Genomic DNA, 26,350 nt, shown 5'->3' with positions numbered 1-26,350 from the left:
TCTTCGATTCCGGTCGTCGACGGCGGCCTTCGGGCCTATTCCGGCTCCGGTCTCGGCTGATGGTAAGAACTCCCTTCAAGAAGTGCCCTCGATGTGGGTCCAAGTTTCCCCACACCGATCTTCATGAGGTATGCAACCTCTGCCTCTCCCCTGAACACGAGGCCCGAGACTGTCCTGCTTGCAAGTCTTTTCACTCGAAAAAGACTATTCGAGATCGACGGGCTAGACGCAACATGGCGCACTCCTCGACCTCCAGTCGACATCTTCGGGGACGACGTCGAAGCTCCGGGACAGCAGCACATCGAAGAAGACGACGACGACCTCGTCAGTGCTTCCAAGGCCGACGACTCAGATGTGGAGGACATCACCCTGGCGCAGAGGGTCGTGAGTACAATACCCCCTCCCACACCCACGCCGATACCCAAAAAGGCTTCGGTCACACCTTCGCCTTCGGGCCTAGGCAAGACCAAGGATACTGCTTCTCACACCCCACCTTCGGGCCCGGTAAAGAAACCTATTAAGCCTTCCGGCAGCTCGGGCTCGAGCCAGCCTACCAGCGGTACCGAAAAACACCCTTCGGCACCGAAGAAAAGATCGGCCTCCATCTCCACACCGAACCCAGTACCAAAGCCTTCGGTGTCGAAACCTGCCCTTCCGGTGCCGACCAAACCTCACAAGGCCCTCGGCACTGACACTCCCGTGCCGAAGCCTTCTTCGGCACCGACCAAAAAATCGGAGGTCCCAAAGAAGCACGGCTTAGAAAGCTGTCAGCCCCGAAAACTTCGGCGCCGACCGAACAACCAGTGTCGCAGGAACTTTTCACACCGGATCCTCTGCAAAAGACACTCACCAAGGATCCAAAAACTGGACATTTGACATTGTCTTCAAAAAAGAGACACTTGGACAAACCAGCTCCACCTCCAAAGAGGAAAGACACTGCTATCTCCCCTTTCAGGGTGCCTTCCCCACCACCTCCACCCTCCCCACCTCCACCCTCTCCGCCCCTGCCTCATCGTTCCCCAACCTTGTCTCCTGTCCCAGACGATTTATGAGACCCTTATTATGATCCAGCAGACGTGCCACAAGACCCCACACCTACTGGATCTCCAGACCCATGGGACGACTATCACAATCCGGACATCCCAGATGTCCCACAGGATGACCTTTACCCATCTAGGCCATCCACACCTGAAGATTCCTTAGGTTTTCACCACCTGTTACAAAGGGCGGCACACTACCACAGGGTGGAGTTACATACTGACCCAGTGGAGGAAGATTTTCTCCTAGACACCTTCGACAATGCACATAGGTCAACTGCCATTCTACCTATGTTAAAGGGAGTAATTAAACATGCACCGGAGGTTTTTAAAGACCCAGTCAGGGCCAGGGTCCTAAACCCCCATATAGAGAAAAAATACAAAGCCGCCCCCACAGACCCTTCATACATTAAAGGCCCTGCACCATTGGATTCCCTAGTGGTATCTACAGCTAGGAAGCGCTCAAACTCTCAGGCTTCGGGCGAAGCACCACCACCTGACAGAGTCCAAGCTCCTAGACGCGTCAGGGAAGCGCACTGCGTCACAAGCCGCCAATATATGGCGTATCGCCAATACGCAAGCGCTGTTGGCCAGATACGACAGGGCGCATTATGAGTTAGAGACCATCATGCACCATCTCCCTGAAAAATACAAGAATAGGGCTAACGAATTGATCCAAGAGGGAAAAATAATAACTAATACCGCTATACGCTGTGCCCCAAATGCAGCAGATACAGCCTCCAGGGCCATAAACACCAGTGTCCTTCTCCGTCGCCATGCCTGGCTCAGAGTTTCAGGTTTTAAACCTGAGGTACAAGCCTCTATATTGAACCACCCATTCGACCAAGATCATCTATTTGGCCCCAAAGTTGATGAAGCCCTCAAAGATGAAAAAAGATACTGATACGGCGAAATCCATGGGAGCCCTACAGTCTCACACTCCTAGGCGCTCTTTTTGCCGCTCTTCCTTTCGGGGCACGGGTAGAGGCTACTCCTCGGATAGTGCATCCACGTCCTACAAATCCCCACCTCAGTCTACCTTCACAAAAGGTTATCAAAGAGGCGGATACAGAGGCAATAATAATAAGGGCAGAGGCAAGACAAATACCGCCCGCTCTGCCACACCGCCTACCCAATGACTTCCCCCCGCTCCCTCCAGACAGTTCCACTCCGGTCGGGGGCAGGATACAACATTTCCTTCACGTCTGGGAGACCATCTCAGACAGATGGGTGTTGCCTAGAATTAACATCTACCCCCCCCCAAACATTCAACCCAGGCAACGCCCAATGTCTCAAAAACATGCGACGTTACTAAAACCGGAGGTAACCTCCCTCCTGCAAAAACAAGCCATAGAGCAGGTCCCCATCAATCAACAATTTAGGGGTCTACTCCCTGTACTTTCGGATTCCAAAGAGAGACGAGACTCTACGACCTATCCTAGATCTCAGACCTCTAAATGCTTACATACATTCAGACCATTTTCACATGGTAACCCTTCAACAGGTTCTTCCGCTCCTCTCCCAGAACGACTTTCTCACCACTCTGGACTTGAAAGACGCATACTTTCACATCCCAGTACACCATGCTCACAGAAAGTGCCTCAGATTTGTAGTGGACGGGCAACACTACCAGTTCAAGGTGCTCCCGTTCGGGGTAACAACAGCACCACGGGTATTCACCAAGTGCCTAACAGTAGTGGCGGCACACCTCAGAAGACAGCACATTCACGTCTTCCCATATTTGGACGACTGGCTAATAAAAGCCACGTCCTACGAACAATGTGTGCAACACACTGCCGCTACAATCCAACTACTTCACCAGCTAGGCTTCACGGTGAACCACCAAAAGTCCCACCTGGTACCATCACACACAAAACAATACCTTGGTGCTACCATAGACACCTCAAAAGCCATAGCCTATCCCAATCCTGCCAGGATTGCAAACATACAGGCTCTGCATCAGAAATTCATATTTCAACACTCTCTCCCAGCAAGAGTGTTTATGCAACTGATAGGGATGATGGCCTCTTGCATCTTCATAGTGCCCCATGCAAGACTCCAGATGCGTCCACTCCAAGAGTGTTTGGCACGCCAGTGGAACCAGGCCCTGGGGCAACTGACAGACCTGGTGTTGGTAGACGGTCGCACCCATCGCTCTCTGCAGTGGTGGAACACCACAAACCTTTCCAGAGGTCGACCGTTCCTGGACCCGGTTCCACAAATAATACTAAGACTCATCGCTCTCCGGCTGGGGAGCTAATCTGTTACATCTCACAGTACAGGGCACATGGACTCCGCAACAGAAGTTACTCCACATCAACCATTTGGAGTTACTGGCAATCTTCCTAGTCCTAAAATCCTTCCAGACGCAGATTGCAGGCAAGGCAGTCCTCATTCGCATAGACAACATGACTGCCATGTACTACATTCAAAAACAGGGGGGCACACACACTCCACAGCTCTCTCAATTAGCACAGAGCATATGGAGATGGGCAATTCCACAGAAAATCTTTCTCCTGGCCCAACATGTCCCAGGAGTCCAAAACACCATGGCAGATCTGCTCAGCAGACAAACGCAACAGATTCACAAATGGGAACTTCACCCACAGGTTCTTCATCCGTTCTTTCAGAAGTGGGGGCATCCACACATAGATTTATTCGCCACCCACGAAAACAAAAAATGCCCAAGCTTCGCCGCCAGATATCCACACCCATTGTCCAAAGGCAATGCGATATGGATGAACTGGTCAAACAAATTTGCATACGCCTTTCCACCTCCCACTAATTTCATTAGTGGTGCGAAAGCTACAACAGCATTCCCCAACACTGATCCTAGTAGCTCCAACATGGGCCAGACAACCGTGGTACACCACACTGCTGGAACTCTCAGTAGTACCACACCAAAAGCTACACCTCTCACCATGCCTCCTAACCCAGAACCATGGAGAGATCAGGCACCCGGACCCAGCTCAGCTCAACCTTGCGATCTGGCTCCTGAGGTCCTAGAATTCGGATACCTTAACCTTCCCCCTGATTGCATGAATATTATCAGGGAAGCTAGACGCCCTACTACTATGGCATGCTATGCTGCAAAGTGGAAAAGATTTGTTGTTTACTGTCACAACAACACAATCGATCCTCTAAATGTGTCCATACAGCACATCATATGTTACTTGCTCCATCTCCAAAGGTGTAACCTAGCATATACATCCATTCGGTTACACCTCGCAGCAATTGCTGCTTACTTACAGAACAGGCAGCACCTATCACTTTTCAGGGTGCCTGCCATTAAAGCCTTTATGGAAGGCCTCAAAAGAGTAATTCCACCCAGAGTACCACCCTCACCTGTCTGGAACTTGAATATAGTTCTCACAAGGCTAATGGGACCCCCTTTCGAACCATTACATAAATGTGAGCTGCAATTTCTCACATGGAAAACAGCATTCCTAGTGGCCATCACTTCCCTTAGAAGGGTTAGTGAAATACAAGCACTCACCATTCAGGACCCTTTTCTTCAAATGCATCATAACAAGGTGGTACTCCGCACCAACCCAAAATTTCTACCCAAAGTCATTTCTCCCTTCCATCTAAACCAGTCTCTTTCTCACAACCTCAAACCATTGCGGAAAGGGCTTTACACACACTGGATGTTAAAAGGGCCTTACTTTACTATATCCAAAGAACACAACCTTTCAGAAAAACCAAACAGCTATTTGTTTCTTTCTCTCCACCACATGAAGGCAACCCTATTTCTAAATCGGGGATAGCTAGGTGGATTGTAAAATGCATACAGATTTGCTACCACAAAGCAAAACGAACGCTATCTGATCCCCCTAAAGCCCACTCTACAAGGAAGATAGGGGCTTCTATGGCTTTTCTAGGAAACCTACCACTAGATGACATCTGCAAAGCAGCGACATGGTCAACAGCGCACACTTTCACAAAACATTACTGTGTAGATGTGCAAACCAAGCAACAAGCTAGTGTGGGCCAGGCTGTACTAAAAACACTGTTCCAAACAACTGCAACGGATGCCGGTGGTCGCCGCTAGGGTTGGCTACTGCTATATAGTCTATGCACAGTGTATAATCTGCAGCTCATATGCCTCGAACGGAATATGCTACTTACCAGTATGCATCTGTTCTTGGCATGTAGAGCTGCAGATCTATACACGCCCACTCGCCTCCCCGGCTACCTGTATCCGTTCCAGTCTATCTTATTTAGATACAACACACATGGGTCTCTTTACTGTTATCAATACGATCCATCTTTCCCTGCTGGCGAAAAACAATCTGAGGATGGAGCCGAAGCCCATGCGCAATACGAACCAAAGGAGGAGTCACCAACCTCGTGACTTCCAAAGACTTTCCAAGAGGAAAAACAAACCGCAAACATCCGGGCCCAACACCATATGGCGAGCTATGCACAGTGTATAGATCTGCAGCTCTACATGCCAAGAACAGATGCATACTGGTAAGTAGCATATTCCTTCCTGTTTTTTAAATAGATTTCACCCTGCTCTCTGGGATGTCGAGGGCCTGCCCTAGGGGTGACTAATGTGTATTTAAAAGGAAGGCTTAGGCCTGCCAAAAAGTTCATTTTGTCACCAGGTCGAACTGGCCGTTTAAAAGCTGGTGACAGAAGCTGCGCAGGCAGGCCTGAGAAGTTTGAAAGGGCTACTTAACTGGGTGGCACAATAAGTGCCGCAGGCCCACATATAGTATTTCATTTACAGGTCCTGGGCACATGTAGAACAACTTTACAAGGGACTTGTAAGTAAATTAAATACGCCAATTGGGTACAAGACTAATCCCTCATGTTTTAAGTAGCGAGCACTTTAGCACTGGTTAGCATTGGTAAAGTGCATATAATCCTAAGGCCACTTATTGCGGAATTCATTTTTTGGTGGAGTGTAAAGGGTGACCCTACAGAGAGGGCTAGGTCTAACAGTAACCCTATCAGTCTGCACTTTTAACTTCGTGTTCACTGCTGAAAAGCGTTTTTTCTGCATTTGGATGCTGTAATGCCGTTCTATGACAATCTGGAGAATTATTTTTAATGTTTATGGAAAAAGTAGGATATTTTTTGAGGCTTCCATTTCATCTATCTGAATATGAAGTCATAGATGTAGACATTCTATAATGCAGTTTCCATGGAGAAAAAAATGGTTAGGGTTTTCCAGGGTCCTCGCAGACAGTAGGGAATTATTCAAGTATTTGCCTTTATTGATTCCTGCAATGCAGAACCAGGATTACTGGTAGATAACCTTTTCTTTTAACAAAAGGCATTTAACCAAAACCAGGATATAAGGTATTAAATTTGTGCAGCAACGTAAAATCACACAAAGAATTTTGTGAATACTAACAGTTGTTTGCATTTGTAACTGTTAAATACATTCTGCGAAGTAGTAAAGTGATTTTTCTCACTTTCTGTACTGTGGGAATTAACTCTTATTTCACCTTTACACTGTATTAATGTGTGAATGCATCTTTATTAGTACAGTTGCTGTAAATAACAATAGTTATTTGGACATGTTTATTTTCACTGCCATAGCATAAATATATAGGAGTATGTGTTTATATGGGTATCTGTAGATAGATGTGGATAAGGAGATGTGTGTATGTATGTATATATATATCTACGTCTGAAGTTAACATTTGATTTAAAAACAAAAACTTTGATATTGTCTGGAAAAAACAGTACTGGTGTTGCGGTTACAAAACCTAAAAACCACTTAAACTTGCCACCTATGGTTATGTAGACTAACCATAACACATACCCCTGTCATGCACTGCTTATGATCTCACAGGACATATCTGTAATATAAAGCCATCAGCTGGGCTTTTTGCTGTGAGCTAACATTGTGTAATGATCAGGAGGTGGTTAGACTTTTTTTGTTTTTGTTCCTCACGCTGCGTGTGCATGCTCTGTTCCATCATACAACCAAGAGTCTGTTACATCGCATGCCTTAACATGGTCCATACCGCGACTGCGTCTTTACCTAAAATGCATATATAACGAATTTCTTTGTAAAGGCATTGTTGGTAAAGGCATATGCATGGTAAAGGTTACACCTCAGCCTCACACCCTGAGACCTAAAACCCTTCCCTGAAAACTACCCCACCGCTTACCACATATGAGGCAAAGTTTTCTAAAATGGCTTGAGTTTGTTGATTTTGTTTGGTTTTAGTGCCTCACTACCGTGGATATTATCTGACGGCCGTACCTTGAAGCTATTGTAACCCGCTGCTGTTTTTCTTTGACATTATCCTACTAATCAAAATCTAAGGGAATCCATCTGACAGGGAAGGCCCCTCTGTTTTGGATGTTTGCTATGTCAGGTTACCTAATCCCCTTCTCTATGTAAGATGCAGATTACTTGCTTGCCCTTATCCTTTTACACCATAACAACCATGCCCTATGAGCAATAATCGCACTTTTATGATTTTCACTCCCCATCCTTAAATTGGGCCGATTTCCAGAAGAATAACATAACAAAAGGCTAACACTAGAATATGTATACAAAGAAAATCTATTTAGAGGAGCTATACACAGGACAGCATAGCGATGTAAGATTTATATATTTTTTTTTAAAGTAGACTGTGCCCAAAAGCAAGATTCCTCCGTGGTCAACCAGGGCCTTAGTTTAGCAGGTAAATATGTTCATGTCCTTTGTAGTGGGAGTGGATTCAGAAGTTTTAACATCCTTGCGATAATAAAAAGGCAGCTGAGTTTTGCATGTACACCCATGCCTAATGACCTTTTTCTGGGGATGTTGCTGCTCCAGAGTAACTGGTTAAGTAGACTTTTCTCCATTCCAAGGAAAACTACACATCTGCAGTTTAAGCAGCGTTAAGGCTGGTGGGCACTCTTGAGAAGCTGCTCTGCAGCCTATGTACCACTGGCAGTCTGTTAAAATCCACTATTAAAATAATACCTTCACCAAACAGCGGGTGCACAACTTTATACCATACTGCTCTCCTGCATAGTTGGTCCTTCAACCATTTAAGTACGAGGGCTTTAAAGCAACTTAGATACTGGTCTAACCAAAGCTTCTATAGTTATCAGGACACTCCTGGCATCTGTCTGCTCATTTGCAGTTTGACTTATTTAGCTGCCCTTGTCTCATTTCATCATGCTGCCATCTCTTTACCTAGTGCACGCTGATTCTCATGATATTATCTAAATGTCTTGTTTGTTTTCTCCTGAAGGTTGCTCCTTGAAGGTTTTGGCCGACAACGTGCGCTACACGTGGATTGTATTGTAATGTGGCACAGAGGATGCAGAGACATGGCTTTGAATTCTAGAAACTTTGACAAAGATTTCCAGCCATCTAAAAACACTACCTCCTCAAGATTTGTTTTGTTCCTTATTGCACAGCTTTTCTTCGAGTAGATCCTGTGGGTGCTCTCTGGAAATTGATAGCAATTGTAAATGCCATTTAAAAATGCATATATGTAACTTTTTGTTGGGCAATGGCTAAATATTGGAGGAGGGGGAAAGAAGGGCAGCTAGGAGACAGGCCCATGGATTAGCACTGACCTTGGTCTTTTGTGCTTTTTGGTACTTCTGGAAAGGTGCAAGATAATGTCCTTGGATGCGTCTTTCTATTTCATGTCTCCCAGGGCCTGCATGGTCACAGAGTAAGAAACTGCTCCTTCCCATGTTTTTTTTTTTGCCCATATGAAGTATGTAATTTGTTGGACAGGTTGACTGCTTTTACCACTAAAACATGGGGTTGGAGATCAGGATTCCTCCTCTGGACGTTTTCACAACCAGATGTCATGTTTTCACTCTAGAATTTGATACCTGCGATTCAGTCGTTGCCTATCCTCATGGATGGGGTAGGTGGGCAGAGTATCGATGTTCATAGAGATGCCTTAGGATCTGCTCTGGAAGAAGCCTGTAAACCCCTAAAATACCTGCACTTTGTGTCCAGTAAACAGTATATCTTATTAACCCTTTTCAATATAGCAATGATGGTGGGAGACGTCTGCTTTGGAGCTTGGTTCTTGACTTTTTGAGGCAGTTTGAAGTTCTGACCTATGACCAGGAACCCTTTATCTCCTTGTGCCATTCCAGGGATGTCTCCAAGAAGCCCTTGAGGCATTGGTCATGTACATGCCCCCGTGGATCTCTTAATCTTAGCAGAATGTTTGCGTTTGCACGACAAGTGTTTGTGTGTGTACATATATACATATAAAAAAATGTATAGAGATCCAGTTGCTATAGACCAGTATTTTTTTTTAATCTTCATAGTCATTATATTGGTGTAGAACTTAGCCTACATTGATGGTCTGTTCTAACTTTGTAGATGTAAAGCGCTTTCCTCTGTCAGTCCTGAACCATAGCCGTAGAACACATTCCTGGGCCCGGTCCCATGCTTCTCTGAGTGTATTGATATAAATAAAAAATGCCTATTGGCAAGTCCCACCAAACTCTGTCTTCATGTGGGACACATCCTTTTTGTTATACATCATCCCAACTCATTTAGTCGTTAAAGGAACATCGCCCGTCCTTCCAATTCCTATGCCATCTATCATAGTAATCCCAGCCCAGATTTTTCCATCTCCTCTTTCCATCTGTGATGTTGCTTATTTCGAGACTATTTAACAGTAGGTGGGTTGCGTAAAATTCACAGCTGATCTCGTTTGCTATGGGGTGACCCTGTACATTGCAAGATATTGGTTAACCCATTTGCTTGATCAGTCTGCTCTTGAGCTGTTTGTGCAAAACTCCCAACGTTCTGCTATCACACATAAGGCGCCACCCATCCAGAATTTTGCATGTGCGTTGCCCTTTAGTGATCTAGGTTTTCTTTTGGGGGGGGGGGGGGGCTGAGATAGTCTGGGTTTACATTGCACTTGATGAGGTTGTGGATCACTGGTTGCCACTGTCTTCTATTGGGAGCACTTTGTTAACCTTTGGGTTGGAAAGAACACTTGATGGCTTTCAGCAGTTCGAAACCATCTGTTAACTTCTGGTTATGGGGCTCCTCCTTGTTGTCTAGCACTTTGGGTTCCAATTTTGGAGTACTGTAATGACTTGTTGGGTTGGAGTGCCTTTGATGCTTTTAAGTTGGCGTTCTTCTGGTTATTTGTTTCGCTTGAATGATCCCACATTATGGGATTGCTCTCCAGTTAAGGGATGTAACTTTTGAGAGGTTCAGTTCTGAGTTGATATCTGTCCGTTAACTCTTATTTTCCTTCGGTCATTAAACAGTTTCTAAATTGGGAGTTTGAGAACGGGGCAGGGGTTGCTTGTTAGCATTGTTAATCTCTTCTACGTTTAATAAATGTTTGATTTCACAGGCTCTGTTTTCTTGCATGTTTTTTTTTTTTTGATAATCAAATGTATTGGATTTAACGGACACTTGCATGTTTTTTAATTACGTTTTTTTTTTGTAATGTCTAAGCTCAAAGAAAGCCAGGAAATTGGCGACATTTTGAATTAATACAGTTGAGCAAGCCACTAACAATAGCATTATTATTGACAAATCAGGCAGTTCACGACCAAGAAAAAAGGAACTTGAACAAGTACATTTTTAGTAAGCAGAATAGGCACATTTGTATCACTGACTTTGCTTCCTTGTTTGTCACTACCAAGAACTGCCTCCTTTCTGCATAATCTCTCTAGCTTATTTTATTGCAAACCATCCTTACCGTTCTATACATTGCATTTTAACATGTACAAACTGAAATAAGCCAAAGGCCATGTAGGTAGAAAAGGCAGCAAAACTGACTAGCGTAATTTATAACATGCAAGTACTATTAGTGGTGTTCAATTATCTACATGATTTTTCTATACTCGTCTAGTTTCTGTGCTGGAGTACTCGAACATAAATCATTTTTGACAAGCGCATAGTAGGTTCCAGTACTCCAGCCCTTTGCTCATGCAATTGTGTGCATAGGTCTTTTTGATCATTGTGTGAACTTTTCTGTACTGAAGTACTAGTACACAAGGCATTTTTCCCATAGTTATTCCTTGTCATTCGTTACTGGAGCCCTTTGGCAATGTACCTTGAGTTTTGCTCTGCTTTTTTTTTTGTGTTTTGGGTTGTTCCCCCCCCCCCACACTTTTGTAACCCTGTTGGCATGTTTGTCTGCATGCTATTTCCTAGCTGAGTGAGAATGTAGGGGTTGTGTGTCTACCTCTTCATTGGGCTTTTATGTCCAAAGTTCCATGGGCCCTGGTCCTTGATCCCAAGGTGCCCTTTTGGGCTGTGTTCTGAAATATTCCAATTCACTGTTGTGGGATCTGGCCCTATACAGTACTCTAGTGCATAATCTTCACACTCAAACTTAATCGGTTCAGCATTTAATGTGTGAACGTAGGTGCTGCTGGGAGGGACTACTACCCCATCCTATAAAATTAATATCTGAAAGAAACACGTAGTGATAGATTCCTTACCTTAGAATTACCCCCAGGCATCAGACTGGATCCCGAAAGCTTTTGTCAGCAGTACCACTGCGTGTCGGAAGGTGGCGTCGTGCGGCTCCGCGTCTGTCGTTGGCGTTGTGGTTGCCGAGAAGACGTTGCGACAGCTACTTAGACGCTGCCTTTGCGCGCTGACGTCCGTTCTTTCTTTTTCTGCGCCAGCAAGCACAGATCCGGAGAGAGCGGTACCCCCAGTCACTTTTTGACTGAGTTTTTCGAAGCTTTTTGTCTCTATTTTTCGAGTCAATCGACTCCTGGTGCCGTAGGGATGCCCGGCTTCAAATCTTGTGGGGACTGTCATCACATGATGTCGGTGACGGACCCGCACTGCGTGTGTCACTACTGCCTGGGGCACAACCACGACCCCAAGTCGTGCCCCGACTGCCAGGCCATGGTGCCAAAGACTTTGCGGGAGCGGTCCCAAGAGTTGCTTGAAGTCTGGCAGTCAGCTCCGCACCGCTCAAGGTCCCGGTCCCGTGGGAGGTCGAGGGACCGGTCGCGGAGCCACCACCATCGTTCGTTAGGGTCGAAGTCTTCGCACTCTGGGTCAGGTAAGACGAAGCATCACAAGAAGTCAAAGAAGCGCCATCGCTCTCCGGCTTCCCCTCGCCCGTCACGCGATGTGGCTGAGGGAGCGGGTGATGCCTCCCCGTGGCTCCGGCGGAGCCTATGTAGTCGCCGTCGGCCTGCCTGCCTGCCCTTCCTGGGTCTGTTGGCGACTCCGGCCCAGCTGCAGGAATTTGTCGGCCATGGCTCGCCTCCTTGGGCTGTCGGGCCCTGCCCAACTGGGGGTCCTCACCCTTTACTGTTGGTGGCTCCGGCATCGCTTTCAGTTCCAGCCTGGGCGCCGCAGGATCCCCATGGATCCCGACGTGGATCCCAGTTGACGTCGGTTGACCTCGTGAAACCTCTGACGTCGACCCCACCGGCACCACTTCCGACGTCGCCCGTGGCACCGGATATCATCATCCCTGGTCTCAGCCCCGATGTGGACACGGCGCCGGAACGGCGTCACTCTGCGCCGATGGGGCCTTTCTAACCCTATGTCCAGCCTTCTTATCTTAGGCCTGTACATCAGCCTTCAGAGGAAGGGGAGGACTGGGAGGGGTCTGATGACCCTCTCTCAGCTCAGTGTGAGTATGACCCGGACTGGGCAGAGGAGCTGGGGGTTACCAGTGGTCTTGATGCCTCTCCTGACCTTTGCATGCTAACTCCTCCTACTGTGGCTACGGAGGAGGGTGCAAGTTACGCCGTGGAGTTGCGTAGAGCGGCTACCTCTGCGGAGCCACTGCTGCCTTTTAATGATGCACTTTCAGACGTTCTTTTGGGCACCTGGTCCAGGCCCAACATAGGGGCTCCTGTGGATACGAACGTGGCCGACACCATCGCCCGGCTCCGGGCGACCCCCTTTTTCTTTCCCAACACGCCACCCCTGAGAGCTTGGTTGTCCAAGCCTCCACGTCCCAGAGCACATTCCCTACCGCACCCCCGGACAGGGAGTCCAAGAGACGAACAGTTTGGGAGGCTGATTTTTAATTCCGCCAGTTCAGGGCTGCGGTCTGTAAACACCCCATGCCTCTTGGGCTGTTATTCCCACTCTGTACGGTGGCGCAAGTGCTGCCTCAGTGTCTGGAGGAGGCCCGGACGGTGCTCTCTCAAGCTATTGCTGAAGGGAGGTATCCAGCCAAGTTCACAATCCTATTCCCTGCTGACGAGAGGTAATAACCTCGAAACACGTGTCCAGGGATGGCCAACGCGACTTTAATTTTGCTTAATACTCTGGCAGAGGCGCACTCGCTGATGGCCCATAATGCTTTGGCGTAACACGCTGGTAGGACGAGCAGTGTGCGACCAATTGGATTGTGCAAGTTCGCAATCGGTTGTGGACTTGACACCGCCGACTCACTGTGCAGGGTTATTTCCACGACAGTGGCGCTCTGCCGCCACGCCTGGCTGAGGACAACTGGCTTCTCTGGGGATGTCCAGAACACTCTCCTAGACATGCCCTTTGATGGCATTTGCCTTTTTGGCAACAAGGCAGATTGCGCTTTGGAGCGTTTTAAGGACTCGCAGGCTACGGCCAAGTCCTTGGGCCGCTCGCCCTCCTCCGCCGTCTGCTTTTCCCTCCTTTCGTGGCCACGGAAGGGGCGCCCGACACGTTCGCTTCAGAGCCACAGGCCTGCACAGCAACAGTCTCAGCGTGGCCGCAGACGTGGGACCCGCCGAGGTGGGTCAGGGGGTCTGTCCAGTCCACCTCCACCACTGCCTCCGAACCTTCCTAGTCCGGTTTTTCAGACCCATCAAACACCAGTGGGCGGCAGGATTCGCCATCACCACCCCCACTGGCGCACCATCACTACGGACAGGTGGGTTTTACAAATAGTCCGAAGGGGCTACTCCCTCCCCTTTGAGACTACCCCTCCAGCCATGCCACCCCAGTACCACCGCATGTCGGAGGATCACTTGGCACTTCAACAGAAAATTGTGGCCCTCTTGGCCCAGGGGGCGCCATCGTGCGCGTTCCTGCACCAGAAGTAGGTCGTGGTTGCAACTCCCACTACTTTCTGGTGCCCAAGAAGGACAAGGGCCTTGTTCTATTTTGGACCTCCGGAACGTAAATCGCTTTCTCTGGAATGAGAAGTTCAAGATGTTAACTCTAGCTCAGGTCTTGTCTGCCCTGGAGACTGGATGGTAGGGTTGGATCTGCAGGACGCATATTTCCATATTCCCGTCCTGCCAGCCCACCGGCGCTACCTACGGTTTACGGTAGGCCACAAGCACTTTCTGTTTACCGTGCTCCCCTTTGGCCTTACCAGCGTCCCTCGGGTGTTCACGAAAGTGATGGCGGTGGTTGCAGCTCATCTGCGCAGATCAGGGGTTCCAGTCTTCCCCTATCTCAACGATTGGCTGTTAAAGGCGGGCTCGCCCCAGGCAGTAGTTTCCCACCTCCAAACTACAGCCGACCTCCTGCATTTGCTGGGGTTCTCCATCAGTGTGCCGAAGTCGCACCTGATTCCCTCTCAGAAGCTCTTCTTCATCGGAGATTCTGGATACAGCACATTTTCGGGGCCATCCTCCCGAACGGCTAGTCCAGGATATTCAGCCTCTGATTCCGATCTTTCGGCCTCTATCCTGGGTTTCGGTCAGGATGACCCTGAGGCTGCTGGGCCTCATGGCATCTTGCATCCTGCTGGTCGATCATGCCAGACTGCATATGCGGGCTCTGCAGTGGGACCTGAAGTTCCAGTGGGCGCAGCATAAGGGAACCTGTCAGAGTCCGACCAGATCTCGGAGGGCACTACACAACAATTGTAGTGGTGGCTCACAAACCGGCATTGGGTCAATGGCAGATCCCTCTCCCTTCCCCAACAGGAGCACACAGTGGTGACGGATGCACCCCTCCTGGGATGGGGCGACCACATGGGAGAGGCGAAGATCAGGGGCCTCTGGTCTCCGGTGGAGTCCCGGCTCCATATCAACCTTCTGGAGCTCCGGGCGATTCGACTTGCACTGAATGCATCCCTTCCCTCAAGGGGAGAGTGGCGCAGGTGTTCATACAACACCACCGCCATGTGGTACTTCAACAAACAGGGCGGGGTAGTGGACCCTATGTCAGGAGGCTCTGCGCCTCTGGACATGGCTGGAACATTAGGGCATTTTCCCGTTGGTTCAACACCTGGCAGGTTCACTGACCTATAAATAACAAAAGAGGAAGTGGAGAGGGGGTGTCCTACACGAACGCCGGGGAAGATTCGACCTCCCCTTGCAATTATTTGTAAACAGTAGGATCCACCCATGTTAGATTGCGTTAGAGGATTTGAATCAAGAGTCATGTGCATTTCCTACATTGGTTGGAAGCACATAGTGTTTCTTAAATACCCCTTCTGAGAAGGTGGCCTGATATATGCTGTCCACTAGTTCTAGTGGGCACCTTGTATCAGTCCAAACAACCCCTTATGGTGAATGGTTAAAGACAACCTTATATGAAAGCTATCCTAGTGGTAGCTATGGAGAGCAGCCTTCAGGCTAAGTCTTGAAGGAATGTAAAGCAGCTTGTTTTACCAGTCTGTAATCTCTTTAATGATCAAATGAAAGGACAACCACACCAGGTATATATTTAAAATATATGTATTTAGGTTAACACACACCCCTCTAGTCTCTTTATGAGACTGGAGTTCGAAGTACTTAAGTTACAAGATAGCACTCAGAAAAAGCACAAATACACGTTTGGGCCCTAGGGGCGTACCAAACCATATACCAAAAAATTGGTACAAGAACCACGACTGGAACAGGCACTAGGCCTATTGCCCCTAGAATTGCTGGGACCCCAAGGAACCACCCAAGGTAGTGACACAGGGGACCCACGGGGACTGTATGCAGTGTGTAAACACAACCGCGGGTTCCTATTATCTTCTATGGGCAATGTTGGGGTTGGAAATTTAAAGATTAGGGACACTTCTAATCGAGTCTGGACCAAACCCTTTTGGACTTAAGAAGTTCTAGGGCTAGCACCCACGTGAGCACCGGAGTACTCGAGTTACCTCACCCAGGGAAGCCGGATGCATAGGTGTCTTTTGGTGTCGGGTCGTGTACTGCATTACCATTTTGTGCTGCTTTGACCTGTAGTTACACTTCAGCAGTAACATAAACATGTTTTTCACGTAAACCAGCACAAGCTGGTGCGAGACATATCTCGTGAGGTTATTTTGTACCTTGAGCTTGTTTTTGTGCATTCTATGCTCATCTCTTGGACAGAGGGAGGATGCACTGTGCAAGGCTCTCCAAGGCCGGAGATAGGGAAAGGAATGTCTTTTGCCTCGGCGCACCCAGACAGAATCTGGCCAGGTCTGTATGGGTGGATCTGACGCAGAGATGCGGCCAGCACCTATGATGGATATATGGGCGAGAACGCCTTCTAGAGGGTTCTTGAAAGTGTTGATTTAACTATAAAAAGCAGTGTCTGTGGGGTGGAGCTCGGGAACTCAGTCTTGGAGTGGACGCACTCGCGGGACGACTTTGGTGCCCAGAGAGATTACTTCCTGTGCCCCAGTCTCTACAGGGTTTCCCGACTTGGTGTTTTCGGTGCTTGGCCAGGGATGTTGAAGACTCCGGTGCAGACGCATCTGGTGAGGTGCTTTGTACATTAACTGTTTATGTATTTCCATATTCAAGACCTTTTATTTGTATGCATTACTGTGTGTGTGTGTGTGTGTGTGTGTGTGTGTGTGTGTGTGTGTGTGTGTGTGTGTATATATATATATCTATAGTGTGGTGTATTCATTGTTTCACTTGGTGCCTAAGAACTTACTAGCTTCAGTGACTTATTGCCCTTGTCTACGATACTAATAAAGCTAATTTTACCTCCAGAGGAGTGTTGGAGTTTCTGTGTAAGTAAGTGGTGTGTAAAAGTTTAGATTACGCAAGTGGGCAAGGCAATACATTTTGGCGTAGTCGGGCAGGATACGTAAATAACGCGGGTAGGAACATGTTTAAAAAGATGAAAGGTGGTTTTGGTTCTTTGGCACCAAGAGAAATTCCTTTTGCCCCCAGGCAAATTCCTGGATGGGAGGCGACGTCTTACTCCGCGCTGGCGCGTGAGTACTCTAACAGTACAGGATTAAGTGAGAGCTGGTTTGACCGTTTGGGCGAAGCAACGCCAGAAGATGTTTTAAATTGTTTACGGAAGGTTCCTGTGGAGAAAGGTAAAGAATTATGGACAGTGAGCCGTCGAGGTTGGGCTCTGTTGCATGTCTACAGTCAAGTTTTTGACAAATACTTATCTCTTCAGCGGGAAAAGTTGAGCTTAGAAAATCAACTCGTTGAAGCTAAGAATATGTCTACGATGCTTTCCTGTCAGAATAAGTTATTACAAGACAAATTAGAAACATATCAGACTATAGCAGAACGGGCTGCCGTCCGTGTCGCTTAATACAGATATAGGAAAAGGAGGGGTAGAGTGAGTAAGCGAAAAGTCCATTTAGCGATTGCCAAAGCAGGCTTAGATTTTGATCCATCCACCTGGGCTCTAACATCTGGGAATCATCTGAGTTCTCCTCAGAAGGAGAGCAGCCTTTACAGAGAGAGAGAGAGACCGGAGGAGGAGATAAAGAATAGTAAGAGAGTGGAAGCGCAGCCCATTCTAAGACGGAAACTTCAAACCAGTCCACATAACCCGGGTGAAGTTATGTTAAATAGTCTGGAGGATTTTACTCAACAGGAGATCAGTGATATTTTAGAGAGATTTAGACAGAAACCTGGCGAGGCACTATTAACTTGGATGGTGCGCCTTTATGATCAAGGCGCTTCTGGGGTCATGTTAGATGGAGGGGATGCTGCCAAATTTTGTACTCAGTACTGATCCCACTGTGCAGGGACACTTCCAGACTTTCCGCGGTGATGACCAAACTACCCTGTTGCAGCTAGCCGCACACGGGTGTGGTCATAAGTACCCCACAGATTCAGATTGGCCTGGGAATGAAAAACCATGGTTTACCCTAAGAGATGCCTCACAGAGAATTAAGGAGGAGGGGATGAAGCTGGCTATCCTTATAAGTGAGACGCATAATTTGATGGGTCAGATAATGACTGTGTCCATGCGAACAAAATCATTCGTTTGGCACGCCCTGCATACAAAGCGGTGATGAGACTGTTAATTAATCAAACTGGTAATACCATAGGAGAAGTAGTCGAGGTGGGCCGTGAGCTGGGAGAGCTTGGGGAATGGACCAAGCCAGACAGGACTTCGCGTTCAGAGTCCCGCACTGACAATAACCGAGTGACCCGACGTGATATGTTTTTGGCGCTGTTAAAGGATGGGGTGTCAAGGAGTGAGATTGATGGTATTGAGACCAAAAGCATGTGGGAAATGTACAGTAAGCGAGGACTGGATAGGAAGGAGGGGAGTAGGCATGTGAATAGAAAAGATAACAAGAAAGTAAGTCGCAGGGAAGCAGATCCTGAGGAGAAGCACAACAAAGCAAGTCAGGAGAGAGAGAGAGCATCTCATGTGAAAGTGACAAAAGAGAAAGGTTGGGACTGAGACTGCACAGATTCAGATGGGGACCGGGAAGAGGAGGAGTTGTTCCCTGAGGTTTACCCGACATTGTATTCAGACCTGCGCCGGGCAGATGCAGAGCTGCGCAGGAGAAAATTAATTAGGAAATGGGCCAAGCTCCGGTGCAGGGATGGGCTCGCAAAGATAATAGACCGGATGTGAGGGTTGAGATCTATCGGAAAAATAGAAACATTCAGGAGGTGCGGGCTTTAGTAGACACCGGAGTGGAGGCCACGTTGATACATGGCAATCCACGAAAATTTAAAGGACAGTATTTTACTATCACGGGTTTGGGTGGGCAGGAGACACCAGCAGTGCAAACGGTAATTCAGATGAAAATAGGCAGACTTTCCAAGAGAGCATACACTGTCTTGATTGTGCCCATTCCAGAGTACATCATTGGTATTGACATTTTGAAAGGTATGACCCTATATTTAGATGACGGATGCTATCAGTTTGGGTCAAAGCAGTACCTCTCGGTGGCTGCTGTGAGGGTGGGGCGCTTGAAGATTCCCCCAGTGAAGGTGCCCCAAACAACAAAAGTGGTTCACATGAAGCAGTACAGGATCCCAGGGGGACATAATGAGATTACCGCAGCCATTCAGGACTTGGTGGAGGCGGGGGTGGTGAGACCGGTTACCACGGCGTGGAATAACCCTGTGTGGCCCGTGCGCAAACCGGATGGAAGCTGGCGCATGACTGTTGATTACCACGAGCTGAATAAGCATACGCCCCCCTTGACGGCCGCGGTCCCAGACACCATCACTTTGATTGAGAAAATTCAGAAACGCAATGGGACATGGTATGCGGCACTTGATATTGCCAATGCTTTTTTCACGATTCCAATTGCCCCAGAGTCCCAGGAACAATTCTCCTTCTCATGGAATGGTAGGCAGTGCACATTTACGTCTTTGCCACAGGGGTACTTACATAGCCTTACAATCTGTCACCGGTTGGTGGCAGAGCACTTGGATGAGGTGTCAGTTATTCCTGGGGTACAACTTTGTCATTACATTGATGTGTTGTTTCAATGAGAGACCCACGAACAGGTGCAGGCTCAACTAGACAGAATGGTAGAGCACTTGCAAAGGGTGGGTGATTAACCCAGAGAAGGTGCAGGGACCCTCCCAGAGTGTGAAGTTTTTGGGTATTCAGTGGCATCGGGGGCATAGAGAGGTGCTGCCACAAGTAAGGCAAAAGATCAAGGAGTTTGCAGTGCCGCAAAACAGGAAGGAGGCGCAGCGTTTCATTGGATTATTTGGTTTTTGGAGACCGCACATTCACCATTTGAGTCAGATTTTGGCCCCTCTGTACAAGGTTACACGTAAGAAGCATGAGTTTGAGTGGGGGGAGGCCCAGCAACAGGCATTTGAATCAGCGAAGGAGGCTATACAGCGTATCCTGGATCTTTGGCCCATACGAGAGGGAAGCATTGATTTGAATGTAACAGTCCAGGATCAATATGCGACCTGGAGCCTGTGGCAAAAACAGGGGAGACAAAGTGCCCCTAGGGTTTTGGACAAAGAAATTACCTGATGCTGGAGAGCGCTACACTCCTTTCGAAAAGCAGTTGTTGGCATGTTATTTGGGCTCTGGTGGATACCGAGCAATTGACCTTGGGACACAATGTGTTTTTGAGACCTGAAATTCCTATCATGCAATGGGTGATGAGCTCACCCAAGACGCACAGGATTGGCCATGCACAGGAGGCTAGCGTCATAAAGTGGAAGTGGTACATACAAGACAGAGCCCGAGTGGGTCCTAAAGGTACCGCAGTGCTGCATGAGCAAGTGGTGCAGACTCCAGTAGCAGATGCAGAAATGTTGCAAGATGTACCCAAAGTACGAGAGTCCCCAGTGAAATGGGGCGGGCCATTCTCAGAGTTGTCCGCGGAGGACAAAAAGCATGAGTGGTTTACAGATGGCTCAGCCAGATATGTGGGGACCAAGAGACATTGGAAGGCAGTGTCATGCAATCCTGTCACCAAAAAGTTGCTGTCGACTACTGGAGAGGGAAGAAGTAGTCAGTTTGCAGAATTGTACGCGGTTTACCAGGCTTTAAAGCAAGAGCTCCCTGGTACATGTCACATTTATACTGATTCATGGTCTACGGCCAATGGGTTAGCCACTTGGCTTCCCACATGGCATGCTCACAATTGGATGATTCACAATAGGGAGGTTTGGGGAAAGTAGTTGTGGCAGGAGATTTGGGAATTGTGCCAGAGTACAGTCACAGTTTATCATGTTGAAGCTCATTGCCCGACTGACCCACTAGAGCATTGGTGCAATTCCTTTGTAGACCAAGAAGCGAAAATTTGTGAAGCTGAGGTGGCGACGCAGGATTCTGACTTGGAAGGCATGGCTAAATGGGCGCATCAGAAAAGCGGACATTTGGGCGAGCGAGCCACTAGCAGGTGGGCAGAAAGTAGAGGGATTTATATTCCCCCTAGATTTGATTAAAACTGTGATCATTCACTGTCCCGTTTGTCAGCATACAGCAGGTAGTGAGAGGCCACCTACGTAGAGGGAAGTTGCCAGGGCAAATATGGCAAATTGATTTCATCGGGCCAATGAGTCGAGGATGTCGGTATGCATGCACGGTGGTGGATACCTATTCTGGCTATCTCATCGCCTTTTCATGCAAGAGAGCAACCCAGTCTAACACTCTGAAAACTTTGAATTTGTTGATTTTGTATTACGGAATTCCTTCGCAGGTCCAAAGTGACAATGGGTCACACTTTAAAGGAAAGATGATGCAAGATGTTTGTGTGCAGCATAACATTGAGTGGATCTATCACATACCCTACTACCCACAGGCAGCGGGCTTGATTGAGAAAATGAATGGTTTGTTGAAAGAGCGGTTGAAAAAGTTGTCTGATGGGTCATTGAAGGGGTGGAGGGATCACTTGGCTGATGCATTGCAAATTTTGAACAACCGACCCCTTGCCAATGCAGAGACTCCTTTGATGCGCATGTTGACCCCAGCTTTGCAGATCAAGCCTCATGTGGCCACAAACACGATTCTGTATTGGGAGACAGCTCCCGGAGCTTTAGCTCCGTATCGTGCCACAGCAGACGCTGCTGGTCTTGATTTGCATGCCCTGAAACTCTATCGACTGCAACCACGAGACATTACCTTGATTGAGACAGGAATTGGAGTTCAAATTCCCCCAGAGCATTTCGGACTGATCGCTCCTCGATCTGGGCTTGCCCTTAAAGGCATCCAGGTTTTGGGAGGGGTGGTCGATGCCGATTACCAGGGGGAGATCAAAGTTATTCTATTGTACAGTGGAGACAATTATCTGATTGTGCAACCCGGTGACTGAGTTGCCCAAATGGTCATCATGCCGGTTTATGGAGGAAATGTCATGAAGGGGACAGCCCCAGCCCTTCTAACTGTGCGAGGAAAGGGCGGGTTCGGATCTACTGACAAGAACCCAGGGGCGAAAGTATGGGTAGAGTCCCCAAACAAACCTCCTGAACCTGCAGAATTAATCGCTAAGGGAAAGGATAATATCCTTGTCATCACGAGACCCGGACAGGAAAAGTGGGAAAATGTACCTGCTGAAATTTTTTTATTTACGAGAGTGATTATACCAGTTTGTTTTCTGTTTCTAGATCACAGTATGGCTTGCCGCTGCGATGCTTGCGCTGTGTGGTCTTTGTTTGGGAGTGTCCGGAGGGGTCCGGGAGAGCCCGGGGATGCCGAAGGGGATCAACCGCCCGAGTCGGATGACAGCATTGTAGCAGCAACCGGACAACATCTGGACCTACTTGGCCGGGAATTTGCTGAACCCTTCCCACTTCTGTATGAGAAATCTTCAGAGTACAGCTGATATGATATCCACTTGTCTTGTTGCCGTACCTACCCCTGCACATGTGCTTCTGCACATCTTTAACCAAACTAACTTTGATGGGGTAGTGAAGGAAACTGATGTCCAAACACATCTGAGTCTTTGAGTACTGTCGTTTTTGTCCGGAGGTTACAGATAACCTCTGGAGGAACATGACAAGTATTGTTACCTACAATATCGCTACTGGAGACGTTTGCTATCAACTAACTTGTGACCCTGCCAAAATTGGCAAGTGTGGCCAATTGAAACTAGAGAAAAGCACACAATTGACCACTGATCAACAAACATTGTCACTCACAACATGATAGTTCTTGCAGTAATGTTACTAATTATATGGTCTGTAATCATACAGTATTAACCGCTAGCCATGTTAACCATGTGAAACTATCTAAGGGATGCCTGTTCTCGTGTGGCAATATTTCATACACTTGCATACCAGCTAATATAACTGGAGGACCTTGTGCCTTATCACGTTTAAGTCTTATGCTTTTTCCCATGCATTCTGTCACACACATTCGCTCTTCTAGAGCCGCTGTTCAATTACCTGAAGATTGTGACTTCAATATTTACTTGCTTTCTAGAGCAGAGTATACCAGTTTGGCTATTTCCATTGTAGGAGTGCCAGGACTGTCCGTTTATAATGCAAGAACTATTGCTAAGCTTGCCTGTTTAATTGTGAAAAATCTCAATCATACTTCTGCAGCTTTAGCTGACTTGTTATTAGATGTTCAAGGAACGAGAAAAGATGTTTTGCAGAATAGGGCACCTGTGGACTATTTGTTGTTGAAACACAACCACGGTTGCGAGGACTTTGATGGACTCTGTTGTTTCAATTTATCTGATCATTCTACATCTATCCATGCGCATATTAATGCTTTAAAAGATTTAGTGAAAGGGGTTACCCAAAACGTTGATCAAGGATGGTGGGATTGGTTGTTTGGGTGGCTACCTAATTTTGGTCAGCTTCATTATATCTTGGGTATTATTATAGTGATTATTTGCATTTTTATCTCACTATGTTGTTGTATTCAGTGCATTCCTAATCTTCTCTCCCTTCGTCCCAGATCCATTGTATTTAGGCCAATGGGGTATGATGGGTGAATCGAGGATCAAGGGGTGGAATGTACTGCATTTCCCATTTTACACGTGCTAAACTGCATCTTGACCTAGATTCCATGTGACGCTCTGATCCTCCATTTTGTTGCACTGCATTTCCATTTTGTGCTGCTTTGACCTGTAGTTACACTTCAGCAGTAACATAAACATGTTTTTCACGTATACCAGCACAAGCAGGTGCGAGACATATCTTGTGAGGTTATTTTGTACCTTGAGCTTGTTTTTGTGCATTCTATGCTTATCTCTTGGACAGAGGGAGGATGCGCTGTGCAAGGCCGGAGATAGGGAAAGGAATGTCTTTTGCCTCGGCGCACCCAGACAGAATCTGGCCAGGTCTGTATGGGTGGATCTGACGCAGAGATGCGGCCAGCACCTGTGATGGATAGATGGGCGAGAACGCCTGCTAGTGGGTTCTCGAACGTGTTGATTTAACTATAAAAAGCGGTGTCTGTGGGGTGGAGCTCAGGAACTCAGTCTTGGAGTGGACGCACTCGTGGGACGACTTTGGTGCCCGGAGAGAGAACTTCCTGTGCCCCAGTCTCTACAGGGCTCCTGACTTGATGTTTTCGGTGCTTGGCCAGGGATATTGAAGACTCCGGTGCAGACGCATCTGGTGCTTTGTACATTAACTGTTTATATTTATCCATATTCAAGACCGTATATTTGTATGTATTACAGTATATGTATATTTATGTTCAAGGCATATGAGCTGCAGATTACACACTTGTGCATAGATCGCCATCCGGTGTTGGGCCCGGATGTTTGCAGTTTGTTTTTCCTCTTGGAAAGTCTTTGGAAGTCACGAGGTAGGTGACTCCTCCCTTGGATCGTATTGCGCATGGGCTTCGGCTCCATCCTCAGATTGTTTTTTTCCGCCATTGGGCTCGGATGTAATCTTCGTGCCTTGGTTCCGAACAGCTTCCAGTTCGACGATCAACTCGCAATCCTCACCCCAATTCGCGGTATTGTTTCGATCGCGAACTCCCCACTCGACGCGCCTCTCATCGGCAAGACCTTCGGTTCCAGACGGCGGCCTTCGGGCCTACCCAAGCTCCGATCCTGGCTAATGGAAAGGACTCCATTTAAAAAGTGCCCTCTGTGGGTCCAAATTCCCCCATACCGATCTCCACGAGGTGTGCAATCTCTGCCTCTCCCTTAAACACGAGGCTCGAGACTGTCCGGCGTGTAAATCCTTCCAGTCCCAGAAACTATTCGGGACTGAAGAGCCAGAAGAACCATGGCACACTCCTCGACGACATCTTCGGGGAAGGCGGCCATGCTCCAGAACAACACCGACGAGTGACTAGTCAGCGCCCCCGCCGACGACGATTCAGATGTGGAGGACATCACTCCGGCACAGAGGGTCGTGAGTACTAATCTACCCCTTCCCACACCCTCGCCGGCACCGAAAAAGGCTTCGGTCATGCCTTCGACTTCGGGCCTAACCAAGACCAAAGACACTGCTTCCCACACCGCACCTTCGGGACCGGTAAAGAAGCCAATTAAGCCTTCGGGCGGCTCGGGCTCGAGCCAACCCACCGTCGGAGCGGATAAACACTCTTCGGCACCGAAAAAGAAACCGGCCTCCATCTCGACACCGAAACACTCTGGGTCGAGACCCAGCTCCTTGGCACCGACCCCATCTTCGGTGCCGACAAAAGCACACAAGGCCACTGGCACCGACACTTCGAAGCCAAAATCCATCTCTGCGCCTACTAAACAATCGGAGCTTTCCAAGCATGGTTCCAAACAACGAACCAACACAGATGAACATAAGAAACTAATGGCCACGATGGACCAACCAACCTCTCCAGAACTATTTGCACCGGATCCCTTACAAAAAACACTAACTAAGGATCCTAAAACTGGACATTTGATGCTCTCTATCAAAAAGAGACAGTTAGAGAAACCTGCTCCGCCTCCACCTCCAAAAAGGAAGGACTCTGCTACCTCCCCTTTCAGACTGCCTTCCTCACCTCCACCACCTCCTCCACCTTCCCCTCCTCCACCTTCTCCACCCCACCTCCTCATTCCCCGACCCCATCCCCGGATGATGATGAAGAAGGGGATCCATACGATGACATAGGCAATGTACCTCAAGATATACCTACAGGGGACCCCACTCCCACAGGATCCCCAGACCCATGGGACGATTATAATATCCCTGATATCCCTAACGTCCCACAAAACGATCTTTACCCTTCCAGACCTTCTCCACCAGAAGACTCCTTGGGGTTTAACCATTTACTGCAAAGGGCGGCACATTACCCTCTCCCTCTCTCCCTCCCACTCTCTCTCTCTCACTCTCTCACTCTCTTTCCCTCCCACTCTCTCTCCCTCCCTCTCTCCCACTCCCACTGACAATTCATGAGGACACAGTTCCAAATTCAGCAGCTCTGGCCATAGTGCCACATCCTCTCCCCCACTGAACACCATACTGTCCCACTGAGAAAAACTCACACTGCCTTCAACTACAACCCAATTGCTGCCGGCTATAAACACCTGGATGAGACTCAATTTAAATGACGCAATAGACAAAAGCAATATGCGGCCTACAAGAAAAAGTAACATCATCCTGGAAAAAGCAAACACTCATAGGGGAATGCAAAATTTAGCAAACCATGTGAAATGCAAGCAGGAACAACATTGTTATCTTAACGCTTTTACACTCACTACTCAGAAATCAGTGAGTGCTTTTGCCTTAAAGGGGCCTTGAATGGTCCCATTTCAATGTCCATTGCTGATATCCTTACAAAATGTTAGCAGTATGGTAAAAAGACCACATCCCTGGACGCAGAGCCGCAGTACACATTTTGTTTTCCAATCCACACTTTGCAGTACCTCCAGGATTGG

At 47.9% G+C, this 26,350-nt stretch overlaps 1 protein-coding gene across 2 annotated transcripts in view; it reads left to right on the top strand.

The window, feature by feature from the left end:
* The window catches only part of DCAF15 (DDB1 and CUL4 associated factor 15), a 255,057-nt gene extending 231,373 nt beyond the window's left edge, over positions 1-23,684 (top strand). Inside the window, exon 13 of one of the 2 annotated variants that reach the window (XM_085600481.1) lies at positions 22,146-23,684. In XM_085600481.1, the coding sequence (XP_085456607.1) occupies positions 22,146-22,363 (218 nt within the window). In that variant the 3' untranslated portion in view covers positions 22,364-23,684. Of the gene's footprint in view, positions 1-8,248; positions 10,349-22,145 lie in introns of those variants that run through there. The other variant, XM_085600482.1, reaches the window with a different exon arrangement.
* Positions 23,685-26,350: the final 2,666 nt, after the last annotated feature.

The sequence above is a fragment of the Triturus cristatus genome, chromosome 4_2, assembly GCF_964204655.1.
Source record: "Triturus cristatus chromosome 4_2, aTriCri1.1, whole genome shotgun sequence".
Lineage (NCBI taxonomy): Eukaryota > Metazoa > Chordata > Amphibia > Caudata > Salamandridae > Triturus > Triturus cristatus.
This window is presented reverse-complemented; position numbering and strand designations above follow the sequence as displayed.